Below are 27,874 nucleotides of genomic sequence, written 5' to 3'. Positions count from 1 at the left end.
ACAATAAATAACGTAAATAATATTTATTTGTTTTGTAAATTTTAAATTCAACTGAAAATATAATCGTGTCAGATATTATTGCCTCCTAGGCGACGTCACATATTTATGCTGTGAGAGGTTATCACAATTATTTGCTGTACATTTTCGTCACATAATTTTGATGCCACTTTATTATGCTGCCTACTAATGTCAGATATTTTTGCTGTATACGGGCAGACAGATATTATTGAATTTGTTCTAGTGACAGATATTTTTGCACATCGCCCCCTAGGCATATATTATTGCTCGTGACTGTACAATCTGGTAGATAAATGATTATTTGAGAGAGGAATTCTTAAACATATAAACATCTTATTCTATTGTAATTTGATGGTAGTTGGTGGTATGTGTAATAAACCATAAACGGTTGTAGAAGAGATGAAAAAAAGTTTTACTTGGTATTGTGGAAAAATGACCGCGCTATATATTGTCTATCGCCATCACCACACTGGAAACATTACTGCTACATCATAGTTTTAAGTGATGGTAAATAATGTTAATTGATGATCTGAATCATGATCAGTGACTATAAATTAATGGTTTGTGAACAACTGTAACTGCAAATGATAGTCATTAGTGATGGTATCTGATGGTAAGTGACTAAAAGTGACTGTATTTGATGGTAAGTGACTAAAAGTGTGTGTACTTGATGGTATGTGACTAAAAGTGACCGTATTTGATGGTAAGTGACTAAAAGTGACTGTATTTGATGGTAAGTGACTAAAAGTGACTTTATTTGATGGTAAGTGACTAAAAGTGACTGTATTTCATGGTAAGTGACTAAAAGTGACTGTATTTCATGGTAAGTGACTAAAAGTGACTGTATTTCATGGTAAGTGACTATTCGTGATGGTATTTATTGGTTTAACGTTCAGAAGACCGTCGTCGGCGATGTCTGCGCGGAGATCGGGAACGGCGGTTACCACGCTCGCTGCTCTTACGAGATCTATGGAGAAAGTAATAAAAAAATAGTTTTTTTGTAAAAAGCGATACATATAAAAATGTTACTGAACTTTTACAGAGGTTTTTTTTTTTTATTTCTTATATAATTTGTTTTCAAAAAGAGTTCAGAAAAATTCTTAGGCAATATACTCTTCTATAGTTACCCTCTTTTAGTTTAGATTAAAATCATTCATTATGATCACATTTAGTACTATAAAATTTACAAATAACACAATTAAAAACATATATTTAAAGAACTTTATTATTGGTACAGACAAAATCTATGCAAGTATTACTGTACGTATACAATGTTTATAAATAAATTTAGTATTAAAAAAAGCAAATACTATGTGAAAAAAACTCATATTATACCTGCTCCTACTCCTCTTCCTGTCTCTATCCGAGGATTTTCTCTTCTTAGGTCTATCTTCCTCTGAAGAAGAGTCGTCCGATGACTCTGGCTTTTTCTTTTTTGCCTCTGAAAATATTATGGATTATACACCTAAATAGTAAAAGTTCAAGTTTAGGTTAAGTTAAATTTGCACTGTTTTTGAAAAAAAAAAACTACAGTTCTTTGCTTGGTTCGATAGATGGGCAGACATAAAACACACCTTTGCTTTATAAACTCAACACATATCACTACATAGTATAAAAAAAGTCGCTTTCTCTGTCCCTTTGTATGCTTAAATCTTTAAAACTACGCAACGGATTTTGATGCGTTTTTTTTGTAATAGATAGAGTGATTCAAGAGGCAGGTTTAAGTATATAATTTATTAGGTTTTAGACAAAGCGGGCGAAGCTGCGGGCGGTAAGCTAGTTGAGAATACAATTATTTGTGTCAATTGCGATTGGTTGGAATAAATAGACATACATTTTAATTATGTTACATCTTAATGTTCCCATATCTCTAGTTTCACAATTTTTTTGTAATTTTTGTATGTATGTTTAATTTATACATACCTGCGGCTTTAGTCTCTCTGTCCCGTTGTCTAGACTTAATTAGGCGCACTATTTCCATCAGCTCCTTGCGAGCTTCGTTCCTTTCTTCCTCCTAAAAAATGATCAATTAAAAAAAAATCTTTATGCCCTTTGTTGTATAAAAGTTGTTTGTTGTTGTTGTTAGAACAATGTTTTTTTGCAGGAAACTATTAAAAAAAAATCATAAAATAAACTAACTAAAATTATTTAAAATTGATATTTTGGTTTTATGGCATTCAAATGCTTTATAAATATAAATTTATAAAGAATAGAAAAAAAAATCGATCACGAGGCGGGACTCGAACCCGCATCCTTTCGCGCCATTCCGGGGCGGATGCCTGACCAACTCAGCTACTCGTGACCCGCCAGAGCAATCGAATTTATTCTATTCTTTTTTTCTATTCTTTATAAATTTATAAAATTATTTAATATTTTCAGCTATATTCTTTAATTCACATGCAACACAGTCGATAGAAATGTTTTCAACACGTAATTGTAAGTAAAGACTTGTTTTAGGTTTTTTAAACTAAATTAATTTTACAACATTGAAGAAGTCGATATAAAAAAACTCATTTTGGTTGAAATCAAACAAACTTGACTTACTTTCTTTTTCTCATCCTCATCTTTGTCTTTTGTCCCTGCGGCTGGAGCTTTCTTTTCTACTTCTGGCGATTTTGATCTATTGATAAAAAAAAAAATTATTGAAATTATAACATTTATATCCATCGAAAATTTAAAATGATGAAAATATTCAACATAAATCATTTTATTTGTATGAAATCAGTGGTTTGAGTCTCAAGTTTCGAATATTTTGGTACCTTTAATACTTAAAAATTTAAAGAAGCTGAATAGGCTAATTAGCATAACGTGATAACATTTCATATCATCACTAGCGGCGCTCCGCGGTTTCATCCACGTGGCTCCGCTCCTATTAGTCTTAGCGTGATGATGTATAGCCTATAGCCTTCCTCGATAAATAGGCTATCTATCACCAAAATAATTTTTTAAATCGGACCAGTAGTTCCCGAGATTAGCGCGTTTAAACAAACAAAGACTTCAGTTTTATAATATCAAGTATAGATAAGGTTAATATAAAATACAAACCTTCTATCGTCTTTATCTTTTCTCTCAAATCTCTCCGTCGACTTGTCCCGGCTGGTTTCTCTATCCTTTTTCTCCGAGCGCCGGTCCCGGGATCTATCTCTTGTCCTATCACGCCTCTCCTTCGATCTCTCTCTCTTACCATCCCTATCTTTAGATCTCTCACGTCTGTCCCTAGATCTATCGCGTTGACGATCCGTAGATCTCTCACGTCGATCAACAGATCGATCTCGCTTACGTTCACGTGATCTATCGCGACGATCCATAGATCTGTCTCGCTTGCGTTCACTAGATCTATCACGTCGATCCATAGATCTTTCTCTCTTTCGTTCGCTGGATTTCTCACGTCGATCTATAGATCTGTCGCGTTTACGTTCGCCGGATCTATCACGACGATCTCTCTCCACCGACCTATCCCTCTTCGGCCTCTCTCTGTCGGTGGATTTATCTCTCTTCTCGTGTCTCACTCTCTCTCTATCGGTAGATTTATCTCTCTTTTCATCTCTATCCCGTTTCTCTTTCCTATATCTATCGTCGGATTTATCCTTCGATCTATCGCGATCTACCGATCTATCTTTCGACTTGCTGTTTCTTATTCTCTCAGTCGATTTATCTTTTTGTTTTTCCTTTTCTGGAGTTCCATCTTTGTCTTCTGAAGTTTTAGTATCTTTTGGAGTGACGTCATCTTGTTTGTCTTTACCTTTGATTTCATTGTCTTTGTGATGTTCCCTCTCGACTGATCTCTCTTCTATTTTATCTTTCTTGCGGCTATCTCTGTCCTCTTTCCGCTCGTCTCTTTGGTATGAGCGCTCTCTTTCGCTCCTGTATTTGTCCCTTTTGTTGTATTTATCATCTCTCTGTCGTTCCATTTCACGGCGATTGTCTGCGGCTTCTTCACGTCTTGCCCTGTCAAAAAAAAATTTATAATTTCTAAAGAACAAAAAATTATATTTGACGATTCGTTATATTTCAGGTTCGTTGACTATCTGTATCGATCGACTGATTCAATCAGCAATTACTAACCAATTAGAATTAGGCACAAAAAGAACCAACCCACACTCCTTATTGCGGTTCGTACTCGACCTTTCTCGCTTGCAGTGCATTATCAGTAATAACTGACCAAATACAACTAAGTTAAAACTCACGCTTGCTCCTTATTCCTACTGAACGTGCTTCTCAGCAAGCTGAACGGGTCGTACTCGTCCTTGCCCTTCGGCGGCTCCCTCTCAGCATTTGCTGTGACGCTGGCAACCGCTGACGGCACTTTTGGCGCGAAAGCCACAGTGGAAGCGGGGCCTTCGCGGCGACGGAACTCACGCTGGTTCTTATTTGAGTCCCTGCTTTTAATTTTATACATATTATAATAGAAATCAATTCAAATAATAAAGCATTGTAACCTATTTGAAAGGTTGGAATCTAATAAAAGTAGTAATCTAGTAACATTCGGTGTGTAAGTGAAATGGCAAGAATCGAGTAATTTCAAACGCGTTTTAGAATTAAGAAGGACCAAAAGTAAACAAAGAAAGAGTACATAACATTGAAAGGTATACAATATACATACAAATGATAAAAACAAAACAGTATATTCTAATATTTTTATAGGTACAATGGGTATTGGGAAGATCATTCATATAGAAATGATTATAAGTATTTCAATATCATAAATTATGAATAATAAATAAATAAATATTAAATAAATAAAAGCTTTATTAACATAAAAAATAGGTACAGCTTATATATGAATCCATAGGCTTCTGAATCAGTAAAATACTGTGTCTTCAGTTATCTGGAACAACATGTCTGTAATAATCATTTTCACATCATGTCACTTTTATATTTACTTACTTACACATTTTTTTACATAAATTACTGCCCTAAAATACACTGATACCACAAAATAATCCAAACTCCTATTTTAGCAATCACCAATAGTATAAACTTAAAAATGTAAACTCACCTGAACAGCTGTTCATGTTTGGGGTTAACGCCGAGTGCTCGAGCTAGTATATCGGCCTTGTTCTCAGCGCGGGGCTCCCGTCTCTCTACCCTCTTGTGGGGGACTTCGCCTTCTTCTGTATAATTATAAAAGCATTAATTAATAATATAATAAAAATGAAAAAAAGAAATCTTATACTATTGTCACATATTTAAAAAATATCTTTATGCATTTTTGTTTTTTTATTGTAAAATAATTCGTTAATCTTTACTTACTGATCAAAACACTTATTTTAATGGTTTGTAAAATATAAAATAGGTATTTTATATCGGCACAGGAGTTATAGAAACTTTAGGTTCAATTCCAAAGTTAAATTTTCCTTATATAAACAAGATGGCGTTGTATTAACAAATACATAATTTCTCAATACCCGCATTTAAAAGAAAAAAATAATATAAAAAAATCGTATCCAACCTTCTTGTTCCATATCCTCTTCAAAGTCCAACGCATTGTAATCGACGCGTTCATCACGAGACTCTGTGAAAATCACTACATAGTATAAAACAAAGTCGCTTTCCCTGTCCCTATGTCCCTTTGTATGCTTAAATCTTTAAAACTACGCAACGGATTTTGATGCGGTTTTTTTTTAATAGATAGAGTGATACAAGAGGAAGGTTTTAGTATATAATTTATTATGTTTTAGACAAAGCGGGCGAAGCCGCGGGCGGTAAGCTAGTTTAAAATAAATCGAACACATACAAACAGTGAGAAAAATTTTAACTATTTAGTCAAGCTATCAGAGACAACTGAAGTACAATGTGGCTAAGTAGCCAAATTCGAAGTGCTACAGAATGTAAACAATTAAAAGTTAATTTTATTAACTCATAAATATTTATCACATTTTCATACATTAAAAAATATTTCTAAAAGATATTAAATAGATATTGTATACCACCTAAAACAGAATCATCACACTCGCCCTCCTCTTTTTCCACAAGCGGCCGCGGTGGTGTACGAGATGCTCCTAAAAAAAGATATTTATAAAAATATATATTACATAAAAATATTTATTACATTATTATTAATAAAAAGTAAACGCTACATGTTTATATGGGGACGTTCACAATAGAAATGAATAACCAAAATGCTAATAGATAACAATTTCGCGAAAGAGATTATAGAGTATTTCATATGATTAACCATAAATTATTTATCAAAGTTGTCTTATGTCTAGTACTTACTGCCTTGTTTCTCTATCATTCTTTTTGAAGTTTCATGTTCACGCTCAGCTTCTACGCGCTGAAATAAAATATACTTGCAAGATTTAACTAAATTGAATTCAATTATTTTTTTTAAATAATTAACACAAATAAAAATTCAATCACATGTACCATATTTAAAAAATCTTTAACGTAAATAATTAATTTTTGGATCGATTGATTGATCGCTTAATGTTGAAATTGAAATGTATCACTTGATTTATTTCAAATGCTCGATAGATTTTGATTATTTGTAATCGAATGATTGTTTGATGGATCGATCGCTTGATTTATAGCTAGATCAATGGATCGATTGCTTGATTTATAGCTTGTTTGATGGATCGATCGCTTGATTTATAGCTTGATTGATGGATCGATCGCTTGATTTACAGCTTGATTGATGGATCGATCGCTTGATTTATAGCTTGTTTGATGGATCGATCGCTTGATTTACAGCTTGATTGATGGATCGATCGCTTGATTTATAGCTTGATTGATGGATCGATCGCTTGATTTACAGCTTGATTGATGGATCGATCGCTTAATTTATAGCTTGATTGATGGATCGATCGCTTGACTTACAGATTGGTTGATGGATCGATCGCTTGATTTATAGATTGATTGATGGATCGATCGCTTGATTTATAGCCTGATTGATGGATCGATCGCTTGATTTATAGCCTGATTGATGGATCGATCGCTTGATTTATAGCTTGATTGCGGAGTTGATCGCTTGATTGACGGATCGATCGCTTGGTTGATGGATAGCTTGATTGATGGATGGATCAATCAATCGTTTATTTGATTGATCAAATAATCAATTGATCCATCCACCAATCAAGCCCCGCGAAGCGGGGCTCCGACCGTCTTCTTGTGGACATTTGGATATGGTTTTGCAGATTCCTGTCGGTTCTTTTCCACATGTACTGCTTTCCGAATCGATGTAAATGTTAAAAATATGTTATGACGATTCAAAAGAGCTTCTAAAAGTAGCCTAATTGAATAAATAAATGTTTATAACACTACCCACCTCGACGTCGGCCAGCTTGACGATGCGGCGCTGCGCCTGGCGCCAGTGCGGCGGCGTCACCGAGCGGGACCGCGAGCGGGAGCGGGACGGCGTGCGGTAGCGCTGCGACACAAACAACAATATTATATATATTATATTGTAAGAAATGACACGCGAGGCCGGTTTAAATATTAGTTTGAATGTAATAAGAATGTACTGCGATTCTACACAGCTACCTAATTGATGTAGGTAGTTGATAACAAATCGCAGCAAGTCAACGACTGAAAGTAGTAGGCAGCAAGTCAAAGTGAAGGTAGTTGGGTCGAACGTCGTATAAACAACGTCCGAGCCCCTAGGCACGATTCGTACGAATGCCCCCGAGTCAAAGGAAAGCTCGGACAGGAAACAGTGACAACTATATTGACATTTGACAACTACTCATACACAAAAATATTAAATCAAAATTTATGTCTAACAATATGTATATTACAAGAAAATTATAATTTCACCAATTCCTGGGATGGCTATCGCGTATGTGTAGAACCGAAAGGTCGCTAGGGTTCAATGCCCGGTACAAATATATCGGACTAACTATATACATAAATTAAACAAGCGAATGGATTGTTCATTAATTGTACAAAAAAATTAATCCAAATACATACATAAATATATACTATACTATAAAAATCAATATAAATAAATAAAATAAAAAAATAAATATTTTAGGACAATTGTCACACACGGCACGATCTGATCCATACTAAGCATTCGCTTGTGTTATGGAAACCAGATGGCTAAATATCTATCATAAAAGTTATAAAATAGAAACTTACAAACACTCCCCTGCCTTTAACGATGCGTCCGCTCCTTGTATACGCGTGACGTTCCCTCTCACGGTATCTTGGCCTATGATATTAGCAAAAAACAACGAAAATTAATATCAAACATTTAAATAAATCATATTTTTTATAACTATTTAGTATCAGATAGCGTATTCTCAGACAGACATGTCTACAAATATTGCGATCGACAATTTTGTAGTACATGAATGTCCCCAGAGCACAGGGTTCCTCTGGTTTCAGGACCCCTACGCAATTCATCATATTTTGTTTTAAAAATTCTATTTATATATAAAAAAAAAGTATTAAAAATGATTTTCCTTAATTTGCACATTAAATTCGTTTTTTAATAATTTATTTTTGAACAAAATTGACTACTAAAACTAAAGAACACACTAAAATAAGATGCTGTCCATTTAAAGTCAAAATCGTGTCTAAATGAGTCGGTTACATGAAAACATACAGGTGAAGCTAACAAAACCGTGTTAAAATGTACACTAGGTTCAAATAAAAAGGATATTTCATACTAATTTATTTGTCTGATCCTTAATAATTTTTTCCCACTATAATATATTTTTTGTAATATTTCTCAATCTTACCTTTCCCTTTCCCTTCTATCCCCTCTATCTCCCCTCTCTTTGTCCTGATCCCTTCCACCTCTCATGAGGAACCGGTTGGTTGGCACGTCTGGTATCTCCCGAGGGTCTATCTTGGAGGTGGTGACCAACGGATGGGCTGGTTCCGGTGTCTGCTCACCATCGGATGGCTCTGAGTGGTGTCTGTAAAGTTTATGGTATGTAAGTAGACTTTATGTAAGGTTGTGAATAAAGGTTAATTCGAAAAAGTGATAACTGCGTTAAAAACAACCGACTTCAAACTTGCACTTGCAACATTTACAAATATGTACAGACAAAAATGCTCATAAAATAAAAACTACTGGGCCTATCCGAAGATAAAACGAGAAGAGAATCACGTAAATCGGTTCAGAAACCTCGGAGTAATCGGTGTACATACATAAAAAAAAACATACCGGCCGAATTGAGAACCTCCTCCTTTTTTTGAAGTCGGTTAAAAAAATGACAATAATGAAGCTCTTTGCACCAAGTAAAAAAAAAATAACATTTAAATCAATGCAAATATTACATTTTAAAATATCTTTAATTCTAGGATTAACTCAAATACAGGTAAGCTATTTTTTTGGTACATATATTTCACACAGAAAACCATGTAAACAATCATAAAAGTAGGGAAAAGAGTAGATTTTTATATAGGATGACTTCAAATTTTAATTTTGTCTTAAATTTCACAATAGTAAACATTCAATTCACATTATTAGGTTATGAAATGAAAAATTATGTGTTACCTCTTCTTTTTCTTATCTTTCTTTTTCTTTTTGTCTTTCTTAGACTTCTCAGAGTCCGCGTCGCTGTCATCTTTTACTTTCTCCTTGTCCTGTTTGCGTTTTTTACCTGTACAATACAAACATATATATAAATATAATTCTAATGTTATCTTATATTTGTATTTTTGCATGACATAATGAATAAACTCAAATACTATAATAAGATATATCTACAAAATATAATATCTACAAAAATATTACAAGACCATATGTCCAACTACAGTAGTTATGATTGAAATTCTGTTCAAAAATAGACCATGTTAGTCCTTGGCATTAGTTTCTTTGTCTTTGTTGTTGTTTTTTTCATTCTTTGCGGTCTTTGGCCAAACATAAGGTGGCCTATACCTGACTATGGGTGAATTAAGGTTTGAAAGAAAGAGTTTCAAGCTACGCTATTCCTTTATGATCTACATACCCTTAACTCTTACGAGCTGTCCACAGTTGGTCACAGCTACATCTTGCAGCGGTCGCGCGTTGCGGTCCACCGGCAGCGCCTCCAGTTGCCGCACCAATGCCGCTCCGCCCACCACCACGCCGAACACTACGTGCACACTGCAACGTGCATATATGTTATGTATGTGCTTGCATGTGTATGCATTTGTCTTATTAATTGAATTTATTAATGGCAAAGTATTCTAAGCTGACCGCCTCCTTGGTACAGTGGTTGACGCGTGAGCGTAGAACCGAGGGGTCCTGGGTTCGATTTCCGGTGGAGACGTAGAAAAAAAATGTCTCGGTCTGGTAGGATACAGAGGGCTGATCACCTATTTGTCCCTAAAGAAAATCGATCAGTGAAACAGATGTACGAATAATGCATCTGCCCCTTACCCCACTAGGGGACACGGGACTTCACTTCACAAAAGTATTCTAAGTGTCCAGCCAAACCGAGACTTTTTTCCTTAGTCCCAATTTGGAATCGAACCCACAATGATGGTTCTACGCTAATGTTCTACAATCAATACTAATTTAAACAACTGGAGAGTGTATATCTGAGTTATTTAAGTCAAAAACTCAAAATGAAAAATTATTTTTCTGTTAAAGTAAGCTACATTTACAACTAATTATTAACAGATTTGTTTAAATAGAGAAATAAACAGAATAATGAACACTAATTGTAACTTCAACAAAAAAACTTTCCACATCTATATAATAAAAAAAATATATATAAATCCACTCACTTGTCGAGATGCGGTGCCGGCTGTGTTGTTCTACAACACACAGAACACATAGAATGATAGCGGGCCGCGACGCTGCCTGCGCGACCTTTACACAACGCATGTTATATATGTCATTGTCACTCGCTCGCCCCAGTGTAGTTGAGGGCGTAGCTTATACAGTATCAAGTTTCATGTATGTTTTGTAACATATTTGAAATATGTTATAAAACATAATTAAATATGTGTTATTAATATTTTTGATATACTCTAATTACTAATAGATTAAAATAGTTTGGAAAATCCAAAAGTGCACGCCTCATAATCTCATCCTTTACAATAAAATTGATTATTTATAAAGAGTACGTGACTATAAATATAAAAATGAAATAAAATAAAACATTTGGAAAAGTAAAGAAAGCGGTACCGTAATAATTGAGCTATTTTTCTTGTGGCCCCACCTAGATGTGAAACTGCGCAGGTTTAAGGGACTGACTACCAACTTATTTTTTTAAACCTTGGCTTATAGTATAAAGAATCGAGTTTATAATGGTGAATTTTGAGTAACACTATAAAAAAAAAAAAAAAGTCGATATTTTTTTTGTTTATTTAATAACAATTAAACCTCATCGAATCAGACCCTGAAAAATGAAAGGGTTCTATTCCTGAGCATACTCAAGCGTAAGAGAAAAAAAAGACTCGATTAGTAAAGTATTTCGGTCGCTATCGTGTTAACAAGAAAAAGGATCCGCACATACAGACACACGGATGTCCAAGACAGAACTTTTTTAAACTGTTTTTTAACTAGTTTAAATAACAAAAATGACATCAAAAATATCATGAACGTTAAAAATAGTGTTTTTTCTTAATATGTGTGTGTATGTATTATCTTACAAGTGCAATGTATGATACATAAAGACATTTTAAGTTTGAAAAATCAGATGTTTTGCGCGAAGTGACAGTAGTACCCACCTCAACGCTTCGCTTATGAGGCGTGCAATATCAAACTAAAATACATTTTAAACTTTATTTTATAAGAAGCTCTTAATTATACACAAAAGAGATAGAGAAGCATGATATTTTTTATATGTAAATAAATTCATTATTAGATATTAGAAACAAAAATCTAACTCAACATTGAAGAGAAACATATCAAAGTATATATATATGTATGTATATGTATATGCTCATATTTCATCCTTCTATGCATGATGTTTGAACTCACAGCAATTATTTATAAAAAAAATCTTAAAATATTCATTTTAAGAACTTGATTTATAGTAAAGAAAACCATCACTTTGCCCGTCATCTCACCGCAGGATCCAAACTTACATAAAGAACTGTGAACCATTTGTGTCTTTGCCTCTGTTAGCCATTGACAATAGGAATGGACTGTCATGTTTCAGTTCAAACGTCTCATCTAGAATAAGAGAAATATTTAGTTAATTGATTTAATATACATGGTAAGTTGGAACTGTTCTCTGACATGATTAATATTTTAAAACATGTAAAATTTTACAGTGTTATGTTTTAAAAGAGCAACTACAGACTTTCTTGCCAGTTCTTGTATCTAGAATTGTCTAGCTTTTCGTGTGATATAATATTTATAATATTTTCAGTATTGAGACAAGTCATGAACGCTTCTAAATAAAGTCTAGTTGTTTCAGTTTGAAAAAATATACATCAGTAGGCAGGGGCTGACAAAAACAAAGTAGAATTAATAGCATTAAACAATAGTAGATAGACTGCTCCTATTCAGTATTTGATATATTATGTAATTACCTTCAAAGGTTCCACCATAAATTGATTCTCCACCAGTCCCATTTGCGTTAGTGAAGTCTCCGCCTTGTATCATGAAATCTTTTACCACTCGGTGGAAAACCATGCCCTAAAAGAGATAAAACTCATCACACGTGTAGAATTAACAAGTTTATTATGGAATTACTTAGCGAAATTACATATATTTAATGTTAAATAATTCTAGAAGCTAACCTTGTAAGTCAATGGCTTTCCTGTCGTCTTCCCAACCCCCTTATCGCCTGCACAAAGGGCCCGGAAATTTTCACAGGTCTTCGGCGCCACATCGTTAAATAACTCAAAAACTATCCGGCCTGAAGGAAGATCTCCGATAGAAATATCCATGAACACACGGTCCCTGGACGGTTTGTCGTCGCCGTCCACAGTCATTTTGGTTAAATTTATTGTTTTTTGGTCAATTTATTTATCCCACGCCTGCAAATAGTCATTGATCGTTTATATATTGAATAATCAATCAACGAATACTTCTTTAAAATTAAATTAATTTAACATTTTATAGAAACAGCCGAAAAGTACAACAAAATTGACACATGAAAAGAACACAGTCATAGATAATAGAACAGTCAATAGTCAACGCCACAGATTATTACATAAATACCTTGTGGGCTAAACAGAGAACGTATAATACCTAAAAAACACTGTAATGTTAACTAAATACTACATAAATGGATTTAATTATTATTATGGATCGTGAGAGATTGTTAAATATGTTAAAAAGGTTGAAAAATTGCGATCCTAAACAATATACTGCTAAAATATACACCTTTTCTATAATTCATAAAGTATAGAATTTTATTGTTATTCTTTGTATGTCTGTGCAGTGTGTGGTATACACTCTGTGAAGTGCAAAAATAAAATAAAACGTCAAGTCAAGAGAACGACGCCGCAAAAGAAATCGAAGCGTCCTGCGTCTATTTTTAATGTGAAAGTTATACCTAGTACATCCTAGTTGGATACAAACTTTGTGAATTCCTTTAAACACTACTGAGAACTTAATTTACTGTGATATACATTTCTAATAACCGTCATAATGTTGGGTTCGGGCGATGGAGGCCACATTATCAAACTGCGTGGTTTGCCTTTCTCCACTACCGTTGAAGATGTTCTCGATTTTTTGAGTGGCGTCAACGTTTTGAATAATAAAGAAGGTATTTCTATTTATAATTTAATTCTGAATACCCAAAACATAAAACATTTTTATAGAACTTCTCTCTGACCCTAAGACTTGAATTATGTACAGGCGTTCATCTAACCGAAGTGCGACCCGGCCGACCCTCTGGAGAATGTTTCGTAGAGGTTGTAAGCCAAGCAGACGTAGAAGAAGCATTAAAGAAAGACAAAGAAAACATGGGCAAGAGATACATTGAAGGTTAGATTTCACTTTAATCTAATTAAGTTACCTACATAGATCCAGATAGTTGTGATAAATGCAATTGTATTCCTGTTATATAACATAGAATTCAACATGGTTTCAATGCTTACAAGTAATGATAATTATTTTGAGTTGTAGTATATTCTAAAACTACACTTCTACAACTACAATCAATTTGAATTGTTACTTAAATATTGACATTTTTAACTACATAGTAGGTATTTAAAAGAATTACATGTCACAGTAAATGATGCTTTGTAGCAATAGTTAATTGTTTATTAGATAATTTTATTTTCTTTCAGTCTTCTCCACTGACCACCAAGACATGGAGTGGGCGCTGAATGCTATGAAACAGACGGAGAATGGTTTTGAATCACTTCCCAATGTTAATGATGATATGGGTGTCGTCAAGCTCAGGGGTTTGCCCTTTGGTTGTTCTAAAGAGGAAATTATTCAATTCTTTGATGGTAAGTTTTTGTATTTTATCTGTACTTGTAATATTTTTTTAAAATATGACAATAGTGGAAATGCAATATCAAAAAAAAGAAAGTTAGATTTATAAATATTTTCACTGCATTTTTGTGTTCATTGTAACAATATAACAGATTTAAGTTTTAAATTATATATTGTTCATGTTATTGATTTTATTCAAACCATATAGGTCTATTATTATGCAATTTTAATTTGAGCCAAAATAACTACCACACGTTGTACTGTATTCAATAGCAATAAGGCTACAGTAACTGAAAAAAATCTCTTAATTTCCATGAAAATAAAATAGATAAATATCACATTTTATTTCATTTTCATAACACTTACAATAGCTTAGTTTTAAACTGAACATCCTCAATAGTTTGAAATATAAATTTTTAAAGAATCTAATAAATTAGATCACAGGGCTGGATTCGATTGCATCTTCCTTCAGATTTAAATTGCGCCATGTGATTGAATATTCTATTCTTTAAAATTTTATATTTATAAAACATTTGATTACTATAATACTAAATACCAAATGCATATAGATAGAAATAATAAATAGTGTCAGTTATCATATCCCTAAAAAATAGAATAGTTATTCTGGCTCCGCATATGGGTACATTCAAAACACTGTATTTATCGGGCGGGCAGGGCTGGAAGTGGCCCCCGAGGGGGTGCACTTGCTATCGGACCACACGGGGCGGGCCTCGGGAGAGGCGTATGTATACTTCGTTGACAAAACGGGCGCGCAAGACGCTCTCAGCAGGGACAGGGAGAAAATAGGACACAGGTGGGGGGAATTTGTATCGGCTTTGCGGATATTTGGTTCTGTCGTTGTGTGAAACCTCTTGGCTGATTTTGATGAGATTTTTTGAAAAAAAAAATTTTTTTTTTTTTGTTATTTTTTGGTTTGAAATGAGATGTATTTCGGATATTGGTTGTGTAGAGGTTTCACCATGAATTAGTTTATAAAGTATGTTATCTATGTATAGTTTTTAACACATCAATTAATTATTTCTTTTAATTTAAACATTAAGTAACATTTATTTATTTTTTGTTAGGAATAGAGCATATGATGGGCACAGGTTATCCATTTAAGAGGCACTCCTAAATAGTATTTTTTAATATTAGTTTTTGATAAATTTCATTCAATAAAGGTGTAGACGTGACTAGATGAACAACATTTCCTAATATCCGCAAAGAATATTCAGTTATTTGGTGTAGAGGGATAAGGGACCTCTTCATTTTGGATGTATATGATTTATAGAAAAATTATAAAAATAAAAAATAAAAACTGAAAATTATACAGTACATATTTATGACATAATCTATAAATCATAAATTCCACCTTATTGAGACTACAATAAGATAACTTTTGGGATAATTATAGTTAAATAAGGGCTTAATATTGCACTTCAGAAACGCTGACCGAAACTTGTGATCATGTTGTGAATACATTTTGTTTTTTACTGTTATTTTGTTAGAGTTCAAATTAAAATGGCATGCTTCTTGATAAGGAATATTTCCTAAAATTATATCAATATTTATTACCGTTTTATTTTGGTACTTAACCTATTTATAGCTTAGCTATAAGTAGTCTGATGATTTTAGGATCCTTATATTGATATAAAATATATTAGTATGTTACACCGTTAGTACACCTACGCATTCGCGTGCGGCAGCGAATCTCTGCGAAACTACTGCGTAGCGAAATATCTGCGGAACGTTAGTACACAGCAATGTTTTCGCAACTTTTTCGCAATGCGTCTGTGTAATGTCTGTGTCTGCGAAATCCTGCCTTACGCGTCTAACTCGAATGCGTCGGTGTACTAACGGCGTTAAAGTATTATAATTTGGTTAGTAACCAGAGATTATTTAATAATTTTAATAAGTTTTGATTTTATTATTTGGTTTTAAATCTTACTTTTTAAACTGCATACTAGTTTACTACTCTAGAATGTTCTATAACCATAAAATATCTTGAATTATTAAAAGTGCATGTTATTTTTAAGTTATAATAACTGCGAATTCACAAACATAATTTTTTTTTCGTCACAACGTGATCACAAAGTTTTATTATCTATGGTCGCGTTTGTGAAATGCACACGTGATTGGATGTTGAGTTGTCAGGCGAGGGGAGCGGGGAGGTGGGAGGTGGGACGTGGGGGAGCGGCGGGAAACTGAAGAGGGAAGACGAAGAGGCGGGAAAAGTTTTGCGTTATCTGTGGTATTTCAAAAATGGAACAATTGTTTTGGGTGTTGAAAAAAAAAATGTCATTCTTTTTTTTTGTGGCGGTTATTTTTATTCTTTCCCTTCATGATACACACTATTTTACATTTTGGTACAATATTTGACGTAAATTTTTATAAAAAAATTTCCAAATCAAAAATAACGTAGTTCGTAGGAAGCGTATATTCCTTTTTTCTTTGATTTACGCTATTTTTTTACCGATACGTCCAAAGATTCGATTCGATGAGGGACTTATCATGTTTCAATGTGTCCAAAATATTAACGAAGAACGTATTACACACATATCATACATAGTGCTCATTTATGTTAAATCACTACTTTTTTATACAATCCGTGCTTACTCTTTCAATTTTTATCAAATTTAATATTCACTATTGACATAATTTCTTGTATTATTCAAAAAGGTTAATATTTCCAAACACTATCCATATTTCCATATTACATTCCTTGGCAAGAAATTATATTACCCTTTCAAGATATTTCCCATATATCTTACCCACCAAAACCATAATGCTTAAACATAAACCATTTTCTGTACACTTTCCATATACGTTGTTTAATATAACGACTACTCACATCTTTGTCACGTACGCGCCTTCCGCGACTTCTAACTCTATCTACATGCTGTAAAACTTCCAAATTGACATTTCTAAACATACCTTTTCCAAATCCTATATCGGATCTATATTTTTCGTACCTTTTCCAGACTCTTTTATCAAAAAATCATGTTTTGACACTACTACAGGTACATAGAAGTGTTCCTAAGCTAAACGAGGTTTATTGTCACTATCCACATACATACCTTAAAACATCCCAACCAAAACTTTCATACTATACCTAAATGTCCAAGATACCATACCATTTCCAGTACCAAGACTTTTGACCACCATTTTCAATACAAAAACCATTATAGGTACAAATTATTATAGGTACATTATAATACAAAGAGAATTTAGGAATACTTCTAGTATTCCTAAATTCTCCGAGGTGCATACGCGGCTCAAACTTCCAGTACATTCCTTAAAACTTATAAAATACCTTTACCAAATCCTTACAGACACTATTTTATATAAAAAAAAATCATATGTTGACCACGTATTTAAACAATTACAGGTACATAGAAGTGTTCCTAAGTTCCCCGGACGAGGTGCGAGCGTACGCGTCCCGCGGGGACGGCGGGGCCCGCCCGCGGGGGGCTCGCCCCACCCCGTACGACCGGAACGATCGGTTCGCGGGACGCTTCGGGGCAAGGGGCAGGAGCTCCTTTGGGAGGGGTGAGGGTTTGTGAATTTTTTTTTATCTATTAGAAAATAATTAAAGAGAGATAGATTTATCCTGATGATATAGATTAGAGAGAGATTTATCCATTCTTTAAAAATTTATATAAATTAAGTAATTAAAAAAAGAGCGTGTGTGCCGAGCACACGTGTCAGAAGTGAAACTTCTTTAGCAAGATTCAAAGATACCAAAATGGTCGCCTTACTACATGACGGTATTTGCCATGACGTGACCTTGAAATTTTACTCTCAACGAGACCAAAGAAATTTGACTTAAAAAAAAGGTAAAAACATGGATGAAAGTTGCATATGATATAAGTACTGAGATTTATTGATTATTTTATATTAATTATAATCATAATAGAATATATAGCATGAGGATAAACAGATTGTTAATCTATATTTTGAAGTAAAATGTGTAGCAAAATGCTTTATAACACATTTTTGATTTACCAAAATTACTCCATTAAGATTTTACCATACTTTACGTTAATTTTTTTATAGATACATCCTCTAATATATTAATTTCTATGTATTTCATCTAAGATTTACTTAATATTTTACTCTTAATCACATTTAACCACATGATTCATTAATATTTTCTTTTGTGTATAGGTGCAGGATTCAGCGCGGCCCGTGGTGGCATGCGACGCAACAGCGGCATGCACTGTGTACACATGAGGGGACTGCCGTTTAAGGCCACCCCGCAGGATATTGCTTATGTAAGATATATGAGATTTTATACCTATGTGCCTGTGCCTCGCTGTTTTACCCGCAGTGCTTCGCTCCAGTTGGTCTGCGTGATGATATTATAGCCTATAGCCTTCCTCGATAAATGGGCTATCTAACACCGAAAGAATTTTTCAAATCGGACCAGTAGTTCCTAAGATTAGCGCGTTCAAACAAACAAATAAACTCTTTAGCGTTATAATATGTATTAGTATAGATTGCGTTTGTATTTCGAAAAAAAAAAAGTTTATTCTATCACTAGCCGCTCTTACTGGCTCCGCCCGAGCTGACGCGGGATTAAAACGAATGTAACTCAAGAATTTTTTTTGTAGACTTTTTGAAATTGGTGCAGTAGTTTTTTGAAAAATCATTACAATCATAAAGACACAAATGTTTTGTAACATACTAATAAAATATTTTACCTTACTTTTACATCAAATTAAATTTGAACGTTTTTTGTTTAACTTTGCTTGTTAATTTGTATTTTTTCACAACTATAACGTCAAAATATGGCGCCCTTATTCTTAAGACGTATGTATAATATTTCTGATTTATCGAATACATAATTTAACACAATTTTGTGCAGTTCTTCAAACCAATTCGTCCCGTGAATATTACAATCCTGTACGACAACAGCGGACGGCCGTCCGGCGAAGCAGACGTGGAGTTTGAATGCCATGATGATGCTATGCGGGTACATTTCATTTATATTCATTATTATTATTTATTTAGGTTAACACTTTACTTTGTGAAAGGTCAAATTTTTTACAGTTATTGTCTAAATCTACACAGAAAAATCCAATGTGCCAAAAATCATTACAAACCTTTTAGTTATTTTTGAGTTGTGTAGTTTCCATTATATTTTGATATAGGTACATCAATTAGAAGGCTGATTTATAGATAAAGAAAATTTGTCAGTGAAACGGTCGGGTATTGAACTCCATGACCAAAATTTCGAGTCTAATAAAAAATATTTGATAAGGTCTGATCAATCAAAGTGATATTTTAATTATTTTTTAAAGTGCATTATGAAATTATATCAATACCGTCACGTCGCGTAGTAATGCGAAGATTTTGATATCTTTGACTTTTGCAAAAGAAGTTTCACTTCTGACACGTGTTCTCGGCACACACGCTTTTTATTAATATTTTATTTATAGGCAATGCGACGGGACAAAAACAACATGGAGCACAGGTACATCGAGCTATTTCTCAACTCTTCGCCAACCGGCGGCGGCGGAGCTTTCAAATCCAACAGAAACTTCCGAGCCTACTGATAAATACACATGTAATAATAACACCCGGTTTCACACCTGCTGGATAAGTTCTGAATAGCTATCTGTCAGATAAAATGGAAAATAGAAAAAAATGTGTAATGGGCCTTCTTCACAATGGGCAGCGTTGGCCGAGTAGAGGCAATCGCGATAGTAATAATATTTTTTATTTTTTAATTATTCATTGATTTATTCGAGCAACTATAAAGACTCATTTTTGTTAGTAACATGTTTATCATTAATTGAAATTCAAATAATGTCTATAAAATCTAAACATTAGATAGTGGGGAGGGCCTAAATGTCTATGATCGGCGTCATTGTAGTTGGCAATGGCGGCAAACATCGACCATTTGTTGGGCCAATGTTGCTAACGTTATTTCTATACATTTTCCATTTTATCTTAAATGTGTAAGCTATGAAAAACTTTGTCAGCAAGTCGTGAAACTGGTCAAAAATATACTCGTTGAAATGTCGCTTTGACAAACGATAGTAAATTAAATTTTATATAAATTCAAATACATATATGTAGTAAGGTACAATGAAATAATGTGTTTATATGTTTACCCACGTTGATGATGTGAATGCGAAAGTTTTTTTTGTTAGTATGTTTAAATAGATGGTAAACGGCTGGACCATTTCTGATGATAAAAAAGGTATTTTTTGCCTTAAACAATTATATATTATGCATAAATGATTACATACATTTAAATGAGGCAAACGGATTTATTTTTAAATTTGTCGAAAAAAAAAACTTTTGCATTTATTTAACATGTACCTACCAGTTTGTTTGTCAAAGTAATAAATTTTAGTTTTAGTTGATTTTATATTGTATTTCATTAAATATCATGAAAGTACAATATTATGTTGGTTCTGGATTTAATTTCATTGGAAATATATTTTTACAGTTTTTTTTTTGTTCAACTGCCATAATGTTTCTTTGGAGAGGTTTTGAAAAACATTATATAAAAAATTAAATATTTTATATACTTAATGTAGTATGAATAATAGAATGAAACCGAATGGTATTAATATTTTTAAGATTTTTCACAGTTTTAGGCCGGTTACAGAGCTTCACCGACCGTCAGTGCGTACCATCGGCCCTGACGACAAGTTCTGAATAGCTATCTGTCAGATAAAATGGTAAATGCGTATCGTCAGGGACGATGATACGCACTGACCGACCGTCCGTTTGTATCATTCAGTGCTCTGGCCTCTGCGTATCAGTAAACTGATGGGACCTGGTATCGATGTTCATGTTCAAAATCACAACGACGATACACGTATGCGGGTAGTCAGTGCACCGGTCGGTACAGCACTGAACGCGTTCATTTGTTTGAAAAAAAAAATGAAATAAAATGAAAAAAAAAAACGACGTGTGTCACTCGGGGACTGCCGCGGTAAAGCTATTGCATGCTATGCCTTCAAGCCACACCTCCGCCCGTCGGAGTGGGGAGCGTGAGGTTTTTTCGTTACGGAATTTCTCGATTCGGTCCCCGCGCTCAAGGCCTGCGATAGAAGCTATGCAATAGCTTAAATAATAATTGTTTCCATAACGCGTCACTCAACCGACGGTCCTCGTACGCAGTGCGTAGCAAAAAAAGCGTGCGTATGGTCGGTCTAGCTATGAACGGTTTTACGAATTTCCATACATATGACAAGCGCGACTGACGTACGCACTGATGGTCGGTGAAGCTCTGCAACCGGCCTTACTAGTAAATAACTACATTATTTTCATGTTTGTGAAATTATAATTGTTTTGAAGTAATTTCTGATATTGTGGGTATTGTTTATTGAATAATCATTTATCATAATTATATAATATTATGTACAATTGTATATAAGGCTTCAGTTAATTTTAGCAGTGCCCTATCTCTTTCACTTCTATGATATTTCCCTAATAGAAAGTTACAATGTAGTAGTGGTTATTATAAATGTTGTAAGGGGCCATGTTATCTAGATACATAATATAATAAATCTGTAGAAGAGTCAATTCTGTACATTGAAAATATTGAAAAAATAAGTAGCAGGGGGTGTTACTGGATCGATACAAAACCCAAATATGTGATTAAAAAAATTTTTGTCTGTCTGTATGTTTAGGCATCACGTAAAAACTAACGGTTCGATTTCGATGAAACTTGGTGTAATTATACCTTATTATCCTAGGCATAAAATAGGAGACTTTTTATCCTGGAAAAATACGTAGAAAAAAAACATCTTAATTTTTCCGCGCGGGCGGAAGCTAGTTAACAATAAAATCTAAAGTGGAAGTAATTTTAAAGAAAAAATACTGGATATTCGTAATTACTTCAAAATAGTTAAGTTTTTTTGTATAAATTTTTGTGTAATGTTTTTCAAAACTCGTGAAATAAACTAACTAAATATAATCTACCTCTTTTTACTTTCTGTATTTTGTAATCCACTGTGTACTTAATTTGGAATTAACGCCTGTGGGTTGTACGATGTCCCTCGAAGATTTTGGAATAAAGCATTATTTACTATAATATGTTTTGTTTTATTTATATACCCTATATTAACTGCAGTTTTTAAGTGTTCAAGAAGGTTGTAAAAACGCATTGAGTTACTATGCACTACGTACTAGAAAGGACATCGCTACTACACTCTTTGTAACACGAGTCAGAGGCAAAAGTCACAAACTCATTTAGTCTGTGCCGGACTGTGCTTGCCGCGTCAACACGTGTTATTGCTCTGTTCAAAATGCCTTCATGTGTGCTAAGATATTGTTTTAATGTTCCTTTAATACTATTGAGTTAAGTTATATAGCTATTGAGTTAAGTTATGTACTACGTGTAATGTAAAAACGACAGTTTTTTTAAGAAAAAAATATTGGATCGACGTCTATCGTATCGCACCTAAATGCACATCATCAAAAACCAGTGCAGGCATTTAGAAGTTATTGAAAAATTCGCATTGTACCTACCTGTTAGAGTGGATTTACATCAAACGAACACTGAGCCAGAGCTAGAACAAGAGAAATCTTTGGTGATCTTTTAGTGTAAACGAAAACTTGTATTCACCGTTTACATCGGATGAACATAGAGATAGAGCTCGAATACTTTGAATAGGCCGCCTTCGACCGTTATAAGGTAACATTGATAAACTGAAAAATATATTCAACTAGCTGTGCTCCGCGGTTTCACCCGCATTGCTACGCTCCTGTTGGTCTTAGCGTGATGATAATTATATAGCCTGTAGCCTTCCTCTATAAATGGGCTATCTAACTCCGAAAGAATTTTTCTAATCGGATCAATAGTTCCTGAGATTAGCGCGTTCAAACAAACAAACTCTTCAGCTTTATATATGAATGATAGATAGACATTTTTTTGTATCGCATATACATATTTTATTTTGACAGGGAAACTACGATAAAGTTGCAATGTATCTGTTTCTGACCATAGAACTACGGTATTACGATAGGTGTCGCGTCCGATACTAATATAAATATTACTCTAGAATTTCGTAAATTTGAATACCTATACAAAAATAAACAATAACAGTGAACACTTGAATGAGCGAATCTCATAAAACTTTTAGTAATACCTTAAAAACCGATACTTACGTGGAAGGACTGGAAGCCCATATATGTAACTTTTAAATAGTTAGATACACAAAAATAAACGATAACAATAGGTGATGAGCGAATCTAGTAAATACACATTAACCATATAAGTTATAATATATGGTTGATATAAGCATGTACGTGGGTATAAGTTTACTTATTATAATATCTACTTATATGTGACGAACTTGTATGAAGCTTGTATTGTTTCAATAACGAACTTTAGTCTCGAAACATGTCGGCAAACAAACACCTTGCTGTCATCTCGACGCCAGAAATCGGGCGGCAATAAAAATGAGCTCTCGAATAAATCATGGGCAATCATTAGTGGGGTCCTCGGGGGTGTGGGGCAAGTGACGGGAGATAGCGATCTATTGTTTCACTGCTTGTGCAAAATAATGGCAATACTTTGTCTGCTGTAGGGCTGATGATTATTTAATGATGATTTGATTATTTAATGATGTAATCGGATGCGGAAATCGCTAAATGTAAAAAATAAATATAACTACTTAAGTAGGTACCTACTTACCTAAGTAAAAAAAAACGGCAACTGTTGATGCGTTTGATTTTTATAGCTATAGCGTAAGAAATAATACTACTTACATTAGATATCTATTTAAAAAAAATTCAGGGAATCAGTAAATTATTTCATTATTTGCGTAGTTACCTAGTTATGCTTTAATAAATCTATTTATTTATTATATATTTATATATATATTTTTATATATATTATTGCATTTGTGTGCATTTAATAATTTAAATTATTCAATATAAATCTCTACCTAACTCATAAAATTGACATCAACTACGTCTTATGCGTACTAACGTTCATGAAAAACATATCTTTCTAATTACTGTAATTAGGTACTATTAGTGTCTTGTTCATGTTATTTAGATTTCTATGGGTACTATACCTAATTACGTGCAAGATTAATAATTTTAATGACCTGAACGGACGTTTCCAAAAACACCTACACCTACTCTATTCCTATCATTTTATTTTGTCTCTATATAATATTATGTATTACATTTTACACACATTTTATCAATACACAATGTACAATATAACGAATAACATATGAACGTCTATCGCTTATTTCCGTCCACGCGGACGGCAGGGCGCCGCTCGCCTCTTGCGGCGCCTTGCCGGCACCGACACTAGGCGCCGTCTTATCCCACTCTAGGTGCCTGTGGACTTCATACTTCATGTATTTTTGGATGTAACTATGTTTTTTATCTAGTTAAAAGTCAAAGAAAAGTTTCCTTTAGATTATGGAAGTGTGTTTACAGTAACGAGAATTTTAAATTAGTAGGTAGTTCCTAAGGAGTAAAATCTAATATGCCTAAGGTCATTCTTTAGGGCTTAGGCACAGTATTACAATATAAAGGAAATATATTATGACATGCAAGATATATAGAAAAAATACTCGTATAACAAAAAGAAGCAGGTGGTCAGGTAGTAGAATTTTCAGTTCTTCTTTTTAAAAGCTATCTTTTGTACCTAAGTATCTACAATACTATAAAGTTGTACTCAGACTACAATAAGATGATAATAGAATCGCTTCACAAAGAAGTTCCGCAAAGAAATTAACATAGCGACGTCTGTTATCACTATACGACGTACATATTGCATTAATCAATTTACTTTGTTTACATGGCTCTAGCCTCTTACCTCTAGGCTCTATACCTATATGTAATTCAGTTATGTGAGAAAAAATATGTTTTCGTCTGATTGGTTTTACTTTTAAATATAAAACATAACAAAATAAGCCTTTATTTTGGCTATAGGCTTTATTAGTAACGTAATTCAAAAGATAAATAGTGTTAGAAGTGTTTTAAGAATAATTAAAAAAATACAGCTTTACGTAGAGTCAGATTTCAAAATCTTTCCACTCTATATTTCCTCATCTACCTCTTTTTTATGCTATCTATTGCATGTGTACAATTCACCACACATCATAACATATTACCCAGATATATTCAGTATGCAAAAATTGTCTCTCAATCGTCTATATGTAAATTATTCGTATTTTAAAAGTTATTTCCGCTCGCGACTAGATGGCGCTATGTGCGTATATTTTTAATAAATTGTTATAAACAACAAACTTTATAATCCCACTAATAAAATATAATTATTATAGCAATACTAAATTGATATTTACTAAAATATATTCGAGGTTTTTATACACATATATATTTTATGACCTCTGATACAATACAATCATATAAGGCGACTCATTCATAAAACTAGGTATGTTGATTAAAGTTAAAAATAGTGGTAGATAAGGTTATGGGTCATTCCAAATGACTTTTGGCGCCAACGCACCTACGACCAATAGACGCCTAGTATTTATTGGCGCCTAGTACCATAACGCAAAATAAAATTATATTGTCTGTTTGGGTTGACCGAAAAGGTTTTATGTACGCCTTTTTCGTATCTTTCATAAATATTTACATTGTTTTTCATATGACGAAATAAGATACCTATTTAAAAAAAATGTTGTGTGGTTTTATGAAACCACGGTAAAAGTGAAACTTTTTTTCACACTATAGACATTTAACTAAAAATTATCGTATTTGTACGATAATTATCGTACGTATCGTGCGTCACGCGACATGCGCTACACAGACCAAAAAGTTTGAGACGATGTAATAAAAGTTTCACTTTAAAAAACTACTACTACTTGAAAAAATTGCTGATGCAGCTGTGTCGATTTTGATGCAGCTGTGTCGATTTTGAGGCAACTTGGCAGTTAGCTTATGTTATAATTAACAGGCTAATAATTTTATTACAAAAAATAATAGGGCTACCCTAAGATGTTTTCAAACCTTTGGATTCGACTGCCCGTGTTTGTTTTCCTCGAAGGAGAAAAACCATTGCTACATTATCAAATTCTAATTTGGAATAGATAATAAAATTGTTATGTAAAAAAAAATGGATATAATCCTAACGAGACCCTAAAGCTAGTATCTAATCTGTGCCTAAGGGTCAAAACTCTAATACCTACAATGGCTACCACATTGCTACCACACCACTATATGTGTAGTATGTCCTAGAACCATCACAGCTTCTAAAAAAAATTTATAAATTAGTCTATATTTTTCCAGCTAATAGATACAAGTGAAGTTTTGTTTATCTGTATTGTTACGCCCACGGACCGGCTCCCGGCGGCCTGGCGCGTTGCACCCTTCATAAACACGTGTCGCTTTTTTATTTATTATCTATATTTTGTGTTTATTTTTTCTTTTGACGTCTGCTGGTAATTTTGGTCAATTATTTTGTAGTTTGTAAGACTCAATAATAAACATTGAATTAGGTATGCAAGTACATATTGAAAGTTAATCATAATTATATCTTACATTTTTATTTTTTTTAATGTTAAAAACCAATGCTTTATTATAAAAAATAAAAACAATAGAATATAAATTACATCATAAATTATTAGGCATCTGCACACATCTCGCTTGCAACCTGAATCAACGCGTATAGGTGTACACATACCTCGTCATCTATCCTACTAAAATTCAATACCTGAAAGACATACTTACATACCAAATTATACGTTTACCGATAATACAAACTGAATGAATCACAATATATCCGTTATATTATGAATGTGTAAACACGGCGGCATCAGCATGATCCGTCGCCGCGGCGTCGTCCCTGCGGCAACACGGGACTCCACTAAACTAGCGATTTGAAATAAATTAAGATATTAATTTTGCGTGTTGAATTGCGTGTATAAGAAGATAAATCATTTTTCTGTACCTTATATTTTTTAAGATAGGGTTCAGTTTTTCACCTGCGTTGTACTGTACTTAATACGATGAAATATAAATTCAATAAAATGCATCGCATATAATTTAATAATTAAATAACGAATAATGCCTTGATTTTTGGGTCCGGGTCGTCGTGATGTATGTGATGAGATAGGAAGTTTATCTATATGCAAAGTTTTAGCGATCTTACCTTGACCTAACACTTTTAGAAATTTATAACCAGAAAATAAAACGATGGATTTAAAACCTTTAAAATAAGTATCTTCTGCCTTTTATTGTAAGTATAATCCGTAGATATTAACTAAAACATGTAACCCTAACTGCATAAGTAATCAGTATCTTGAAAATATGCAGAGCATAATTATTTATGTCGGTTTCGTGGCCACGCACAGTTGTCCAAATGTTTTGAATGTTAGCAATGCATAGTCGGGCACTTTTATATAAATTAGGGAGCAGCTCATATTGATTCCGATTTCTTTGTCTTGGGGGAATTATGCGGGATGCCTGGCGACGGACGTTGTAAAAAAGTTATGGATAAATGTTAATAAAAACTATTGTTCATTTGTAACAGTAATTACTTATTATAAGTTTAATCACAGATAATATTATTAAGTATACTATACTAGTTTTCATTATCGTAGAGCGTGTTATTAAATAATA

The 27,874-nt window shown here is 33.4% G+C and overlaps 2 protein-coding genes across 6 annotated transcripts; one reads left to right on the top strand and one right to left on the bottom strand.

Annotated features, from left to right (window-relative positions):
- Window positions 1–389: 389 nt before the first annotated feature.
- LOC123694834 (peptidyl-prolyl cis-trans isomerase G) lies at window positions 390–13,012 on the bottom strand. 4 transcript variants are annotated; one of them, XM_045640423.1, is made up of 19 exons: window positions 12,652–13,012; window positions 12,442–12,547; window positions 11,992–12,079; window positions 10,684–10,713; window positions 9,921–10,057; window positions 9,467–9,572; window positions 8,703–8,882; window positions 8,098–8,170; window positions 7,286–7,387; window positions 6,238–6,295; window positions 5,952–6,020; window positions 5,471–5,533; window positions 5,018–5,132; window positions 4,206–4,400; window positions 3,064–3,966; window positions 2,563–2,638; window positions 1,942–2,032; window positions 1,354–1,459; window positions 390–985 (listed from the first exon to the last, which is right to left on the bottom strand). In XM_045640423.1, the coding sequence occupies exons 1-19, from the start codon at window positions 12,844–12,846 to the stop codon at window positions 904–906; spliced, it is 2,775 nt and encodes a 924-aa protein (XP_045496379.1). In that variant the 5' UTR covers window positions 12,847–13,012; the 3' UTR covers window positions 390–903. The 4 variants fall into 4 exon arrangements, with proteins under 4 accessions (XP_045496379.1, XP_045496380.1, XP_045496381.1 ...); XM_045640424.1 differs by having other exon boundaries at window positions 4,206–4,397; XM_045640425.1 differs by having other exon boundaries at window positions 8,709–8,882.
- A 338-nt stretch (window positions 13,013–13,350) lies between these two features.
- LOC123694835 (heterogeneous nuclear ribonucleoprotein F-like) lies at window positions 13,351–20,537 on the top strand. 2 transcript variants are annotated; one of them, XM_045640428.1, is made up of 8 exons: window positions 13,351–13,625; window positions 13,718–13,846; window positions 14,152–14,316; window positions 14,978–15,116; window positions 17,691–17,851; window positions 18,470–18,576; window positions 19,170–19,277; window positions 19,744–20,537. In XM_045640428.1, the coding sequence occupies exons 1-8, from the start codon at window positions 13,508–13,510 to the stop codon at window positions 19,858–19,860; spliced, it is 1,044 nt and encodes a 347-aa protein (XP_045496384.1). In that variant the 5' UTR covers window positions 13,351–13,507; the 3' UTR covers window positions 19,861–20,537. The 2 variants fall into 2 exon arrangements, with proteins under 2 accessions (XP_045496384.1, XP_045496383.1); XM_045640427.1 differs by having other exon boundaries at window positions 17,691–17,857.
- Window positions 20,538–27,874: the final 7,337 nt, after the last annotated feature.

Source organism: Colias croceus, chromosome 10 (genome assembly GCF_905220415.1).
Source record: "Colias croceus chromosome 10, ilColCroc2.1".
NCBI classification, from domain to species: Eukaryota; Metazoa; Arthropoda; class Insecta; order Lepidoptera; family Pieridae; genus Colias; species Colias croceus.
Note: the sequence above shows the minus strand (reverse complement) of the source record. Positions and strands in the feature narration are given on the sequence as shown.

Excerpts from the sequence above, each read along its gene's own strand:
- LOC123694834 (XM_045640423.1), bottom strand. The coding sequence starts at position 12,846 with ATGACTGTGGACGGCGACGACAAACCGTCCAGGGACCGTGTGTTCATG. Across the intron at positions 8,171-8,702 it reads GATAGAAGGGAAAGGGAAAG|GCCAAGATACCGTGAGAGGG; the intron begins GTAAGATTGAGA and ends CTAATATCATAG. Across the intron at positions 2,639-3,063 it reads AAAGATAAAGACGATAGAAG|ATCAAAATCGCCAGAAGTAG; the intron begins GTTTGTATTTTA and ends TTTTATCAATAG.
- LOC123694835 (XM_045640427.1), top strand. The coding sequence starts at position 13,508 with ATGTTGGGTTCGGGCGATGGAGGCCACATTATCAAACTGCGTGGTTTG. Across the intron at positions 13,847-14,151 it reads GGGCAAGAGATACATTGAAG|TCTTCTCCACTGACCACCAA; the intron begins GTTAGATTTCAC and ends ATTTTCTTTCAG. Across the intron at positions 15,117-17,690 it reads AGGGAGAAAATAGGACACAG|GTACATAGAAGTGTTCCTAA; the intron begins GTGGGGGGAATT and ends AAACAATTACAG.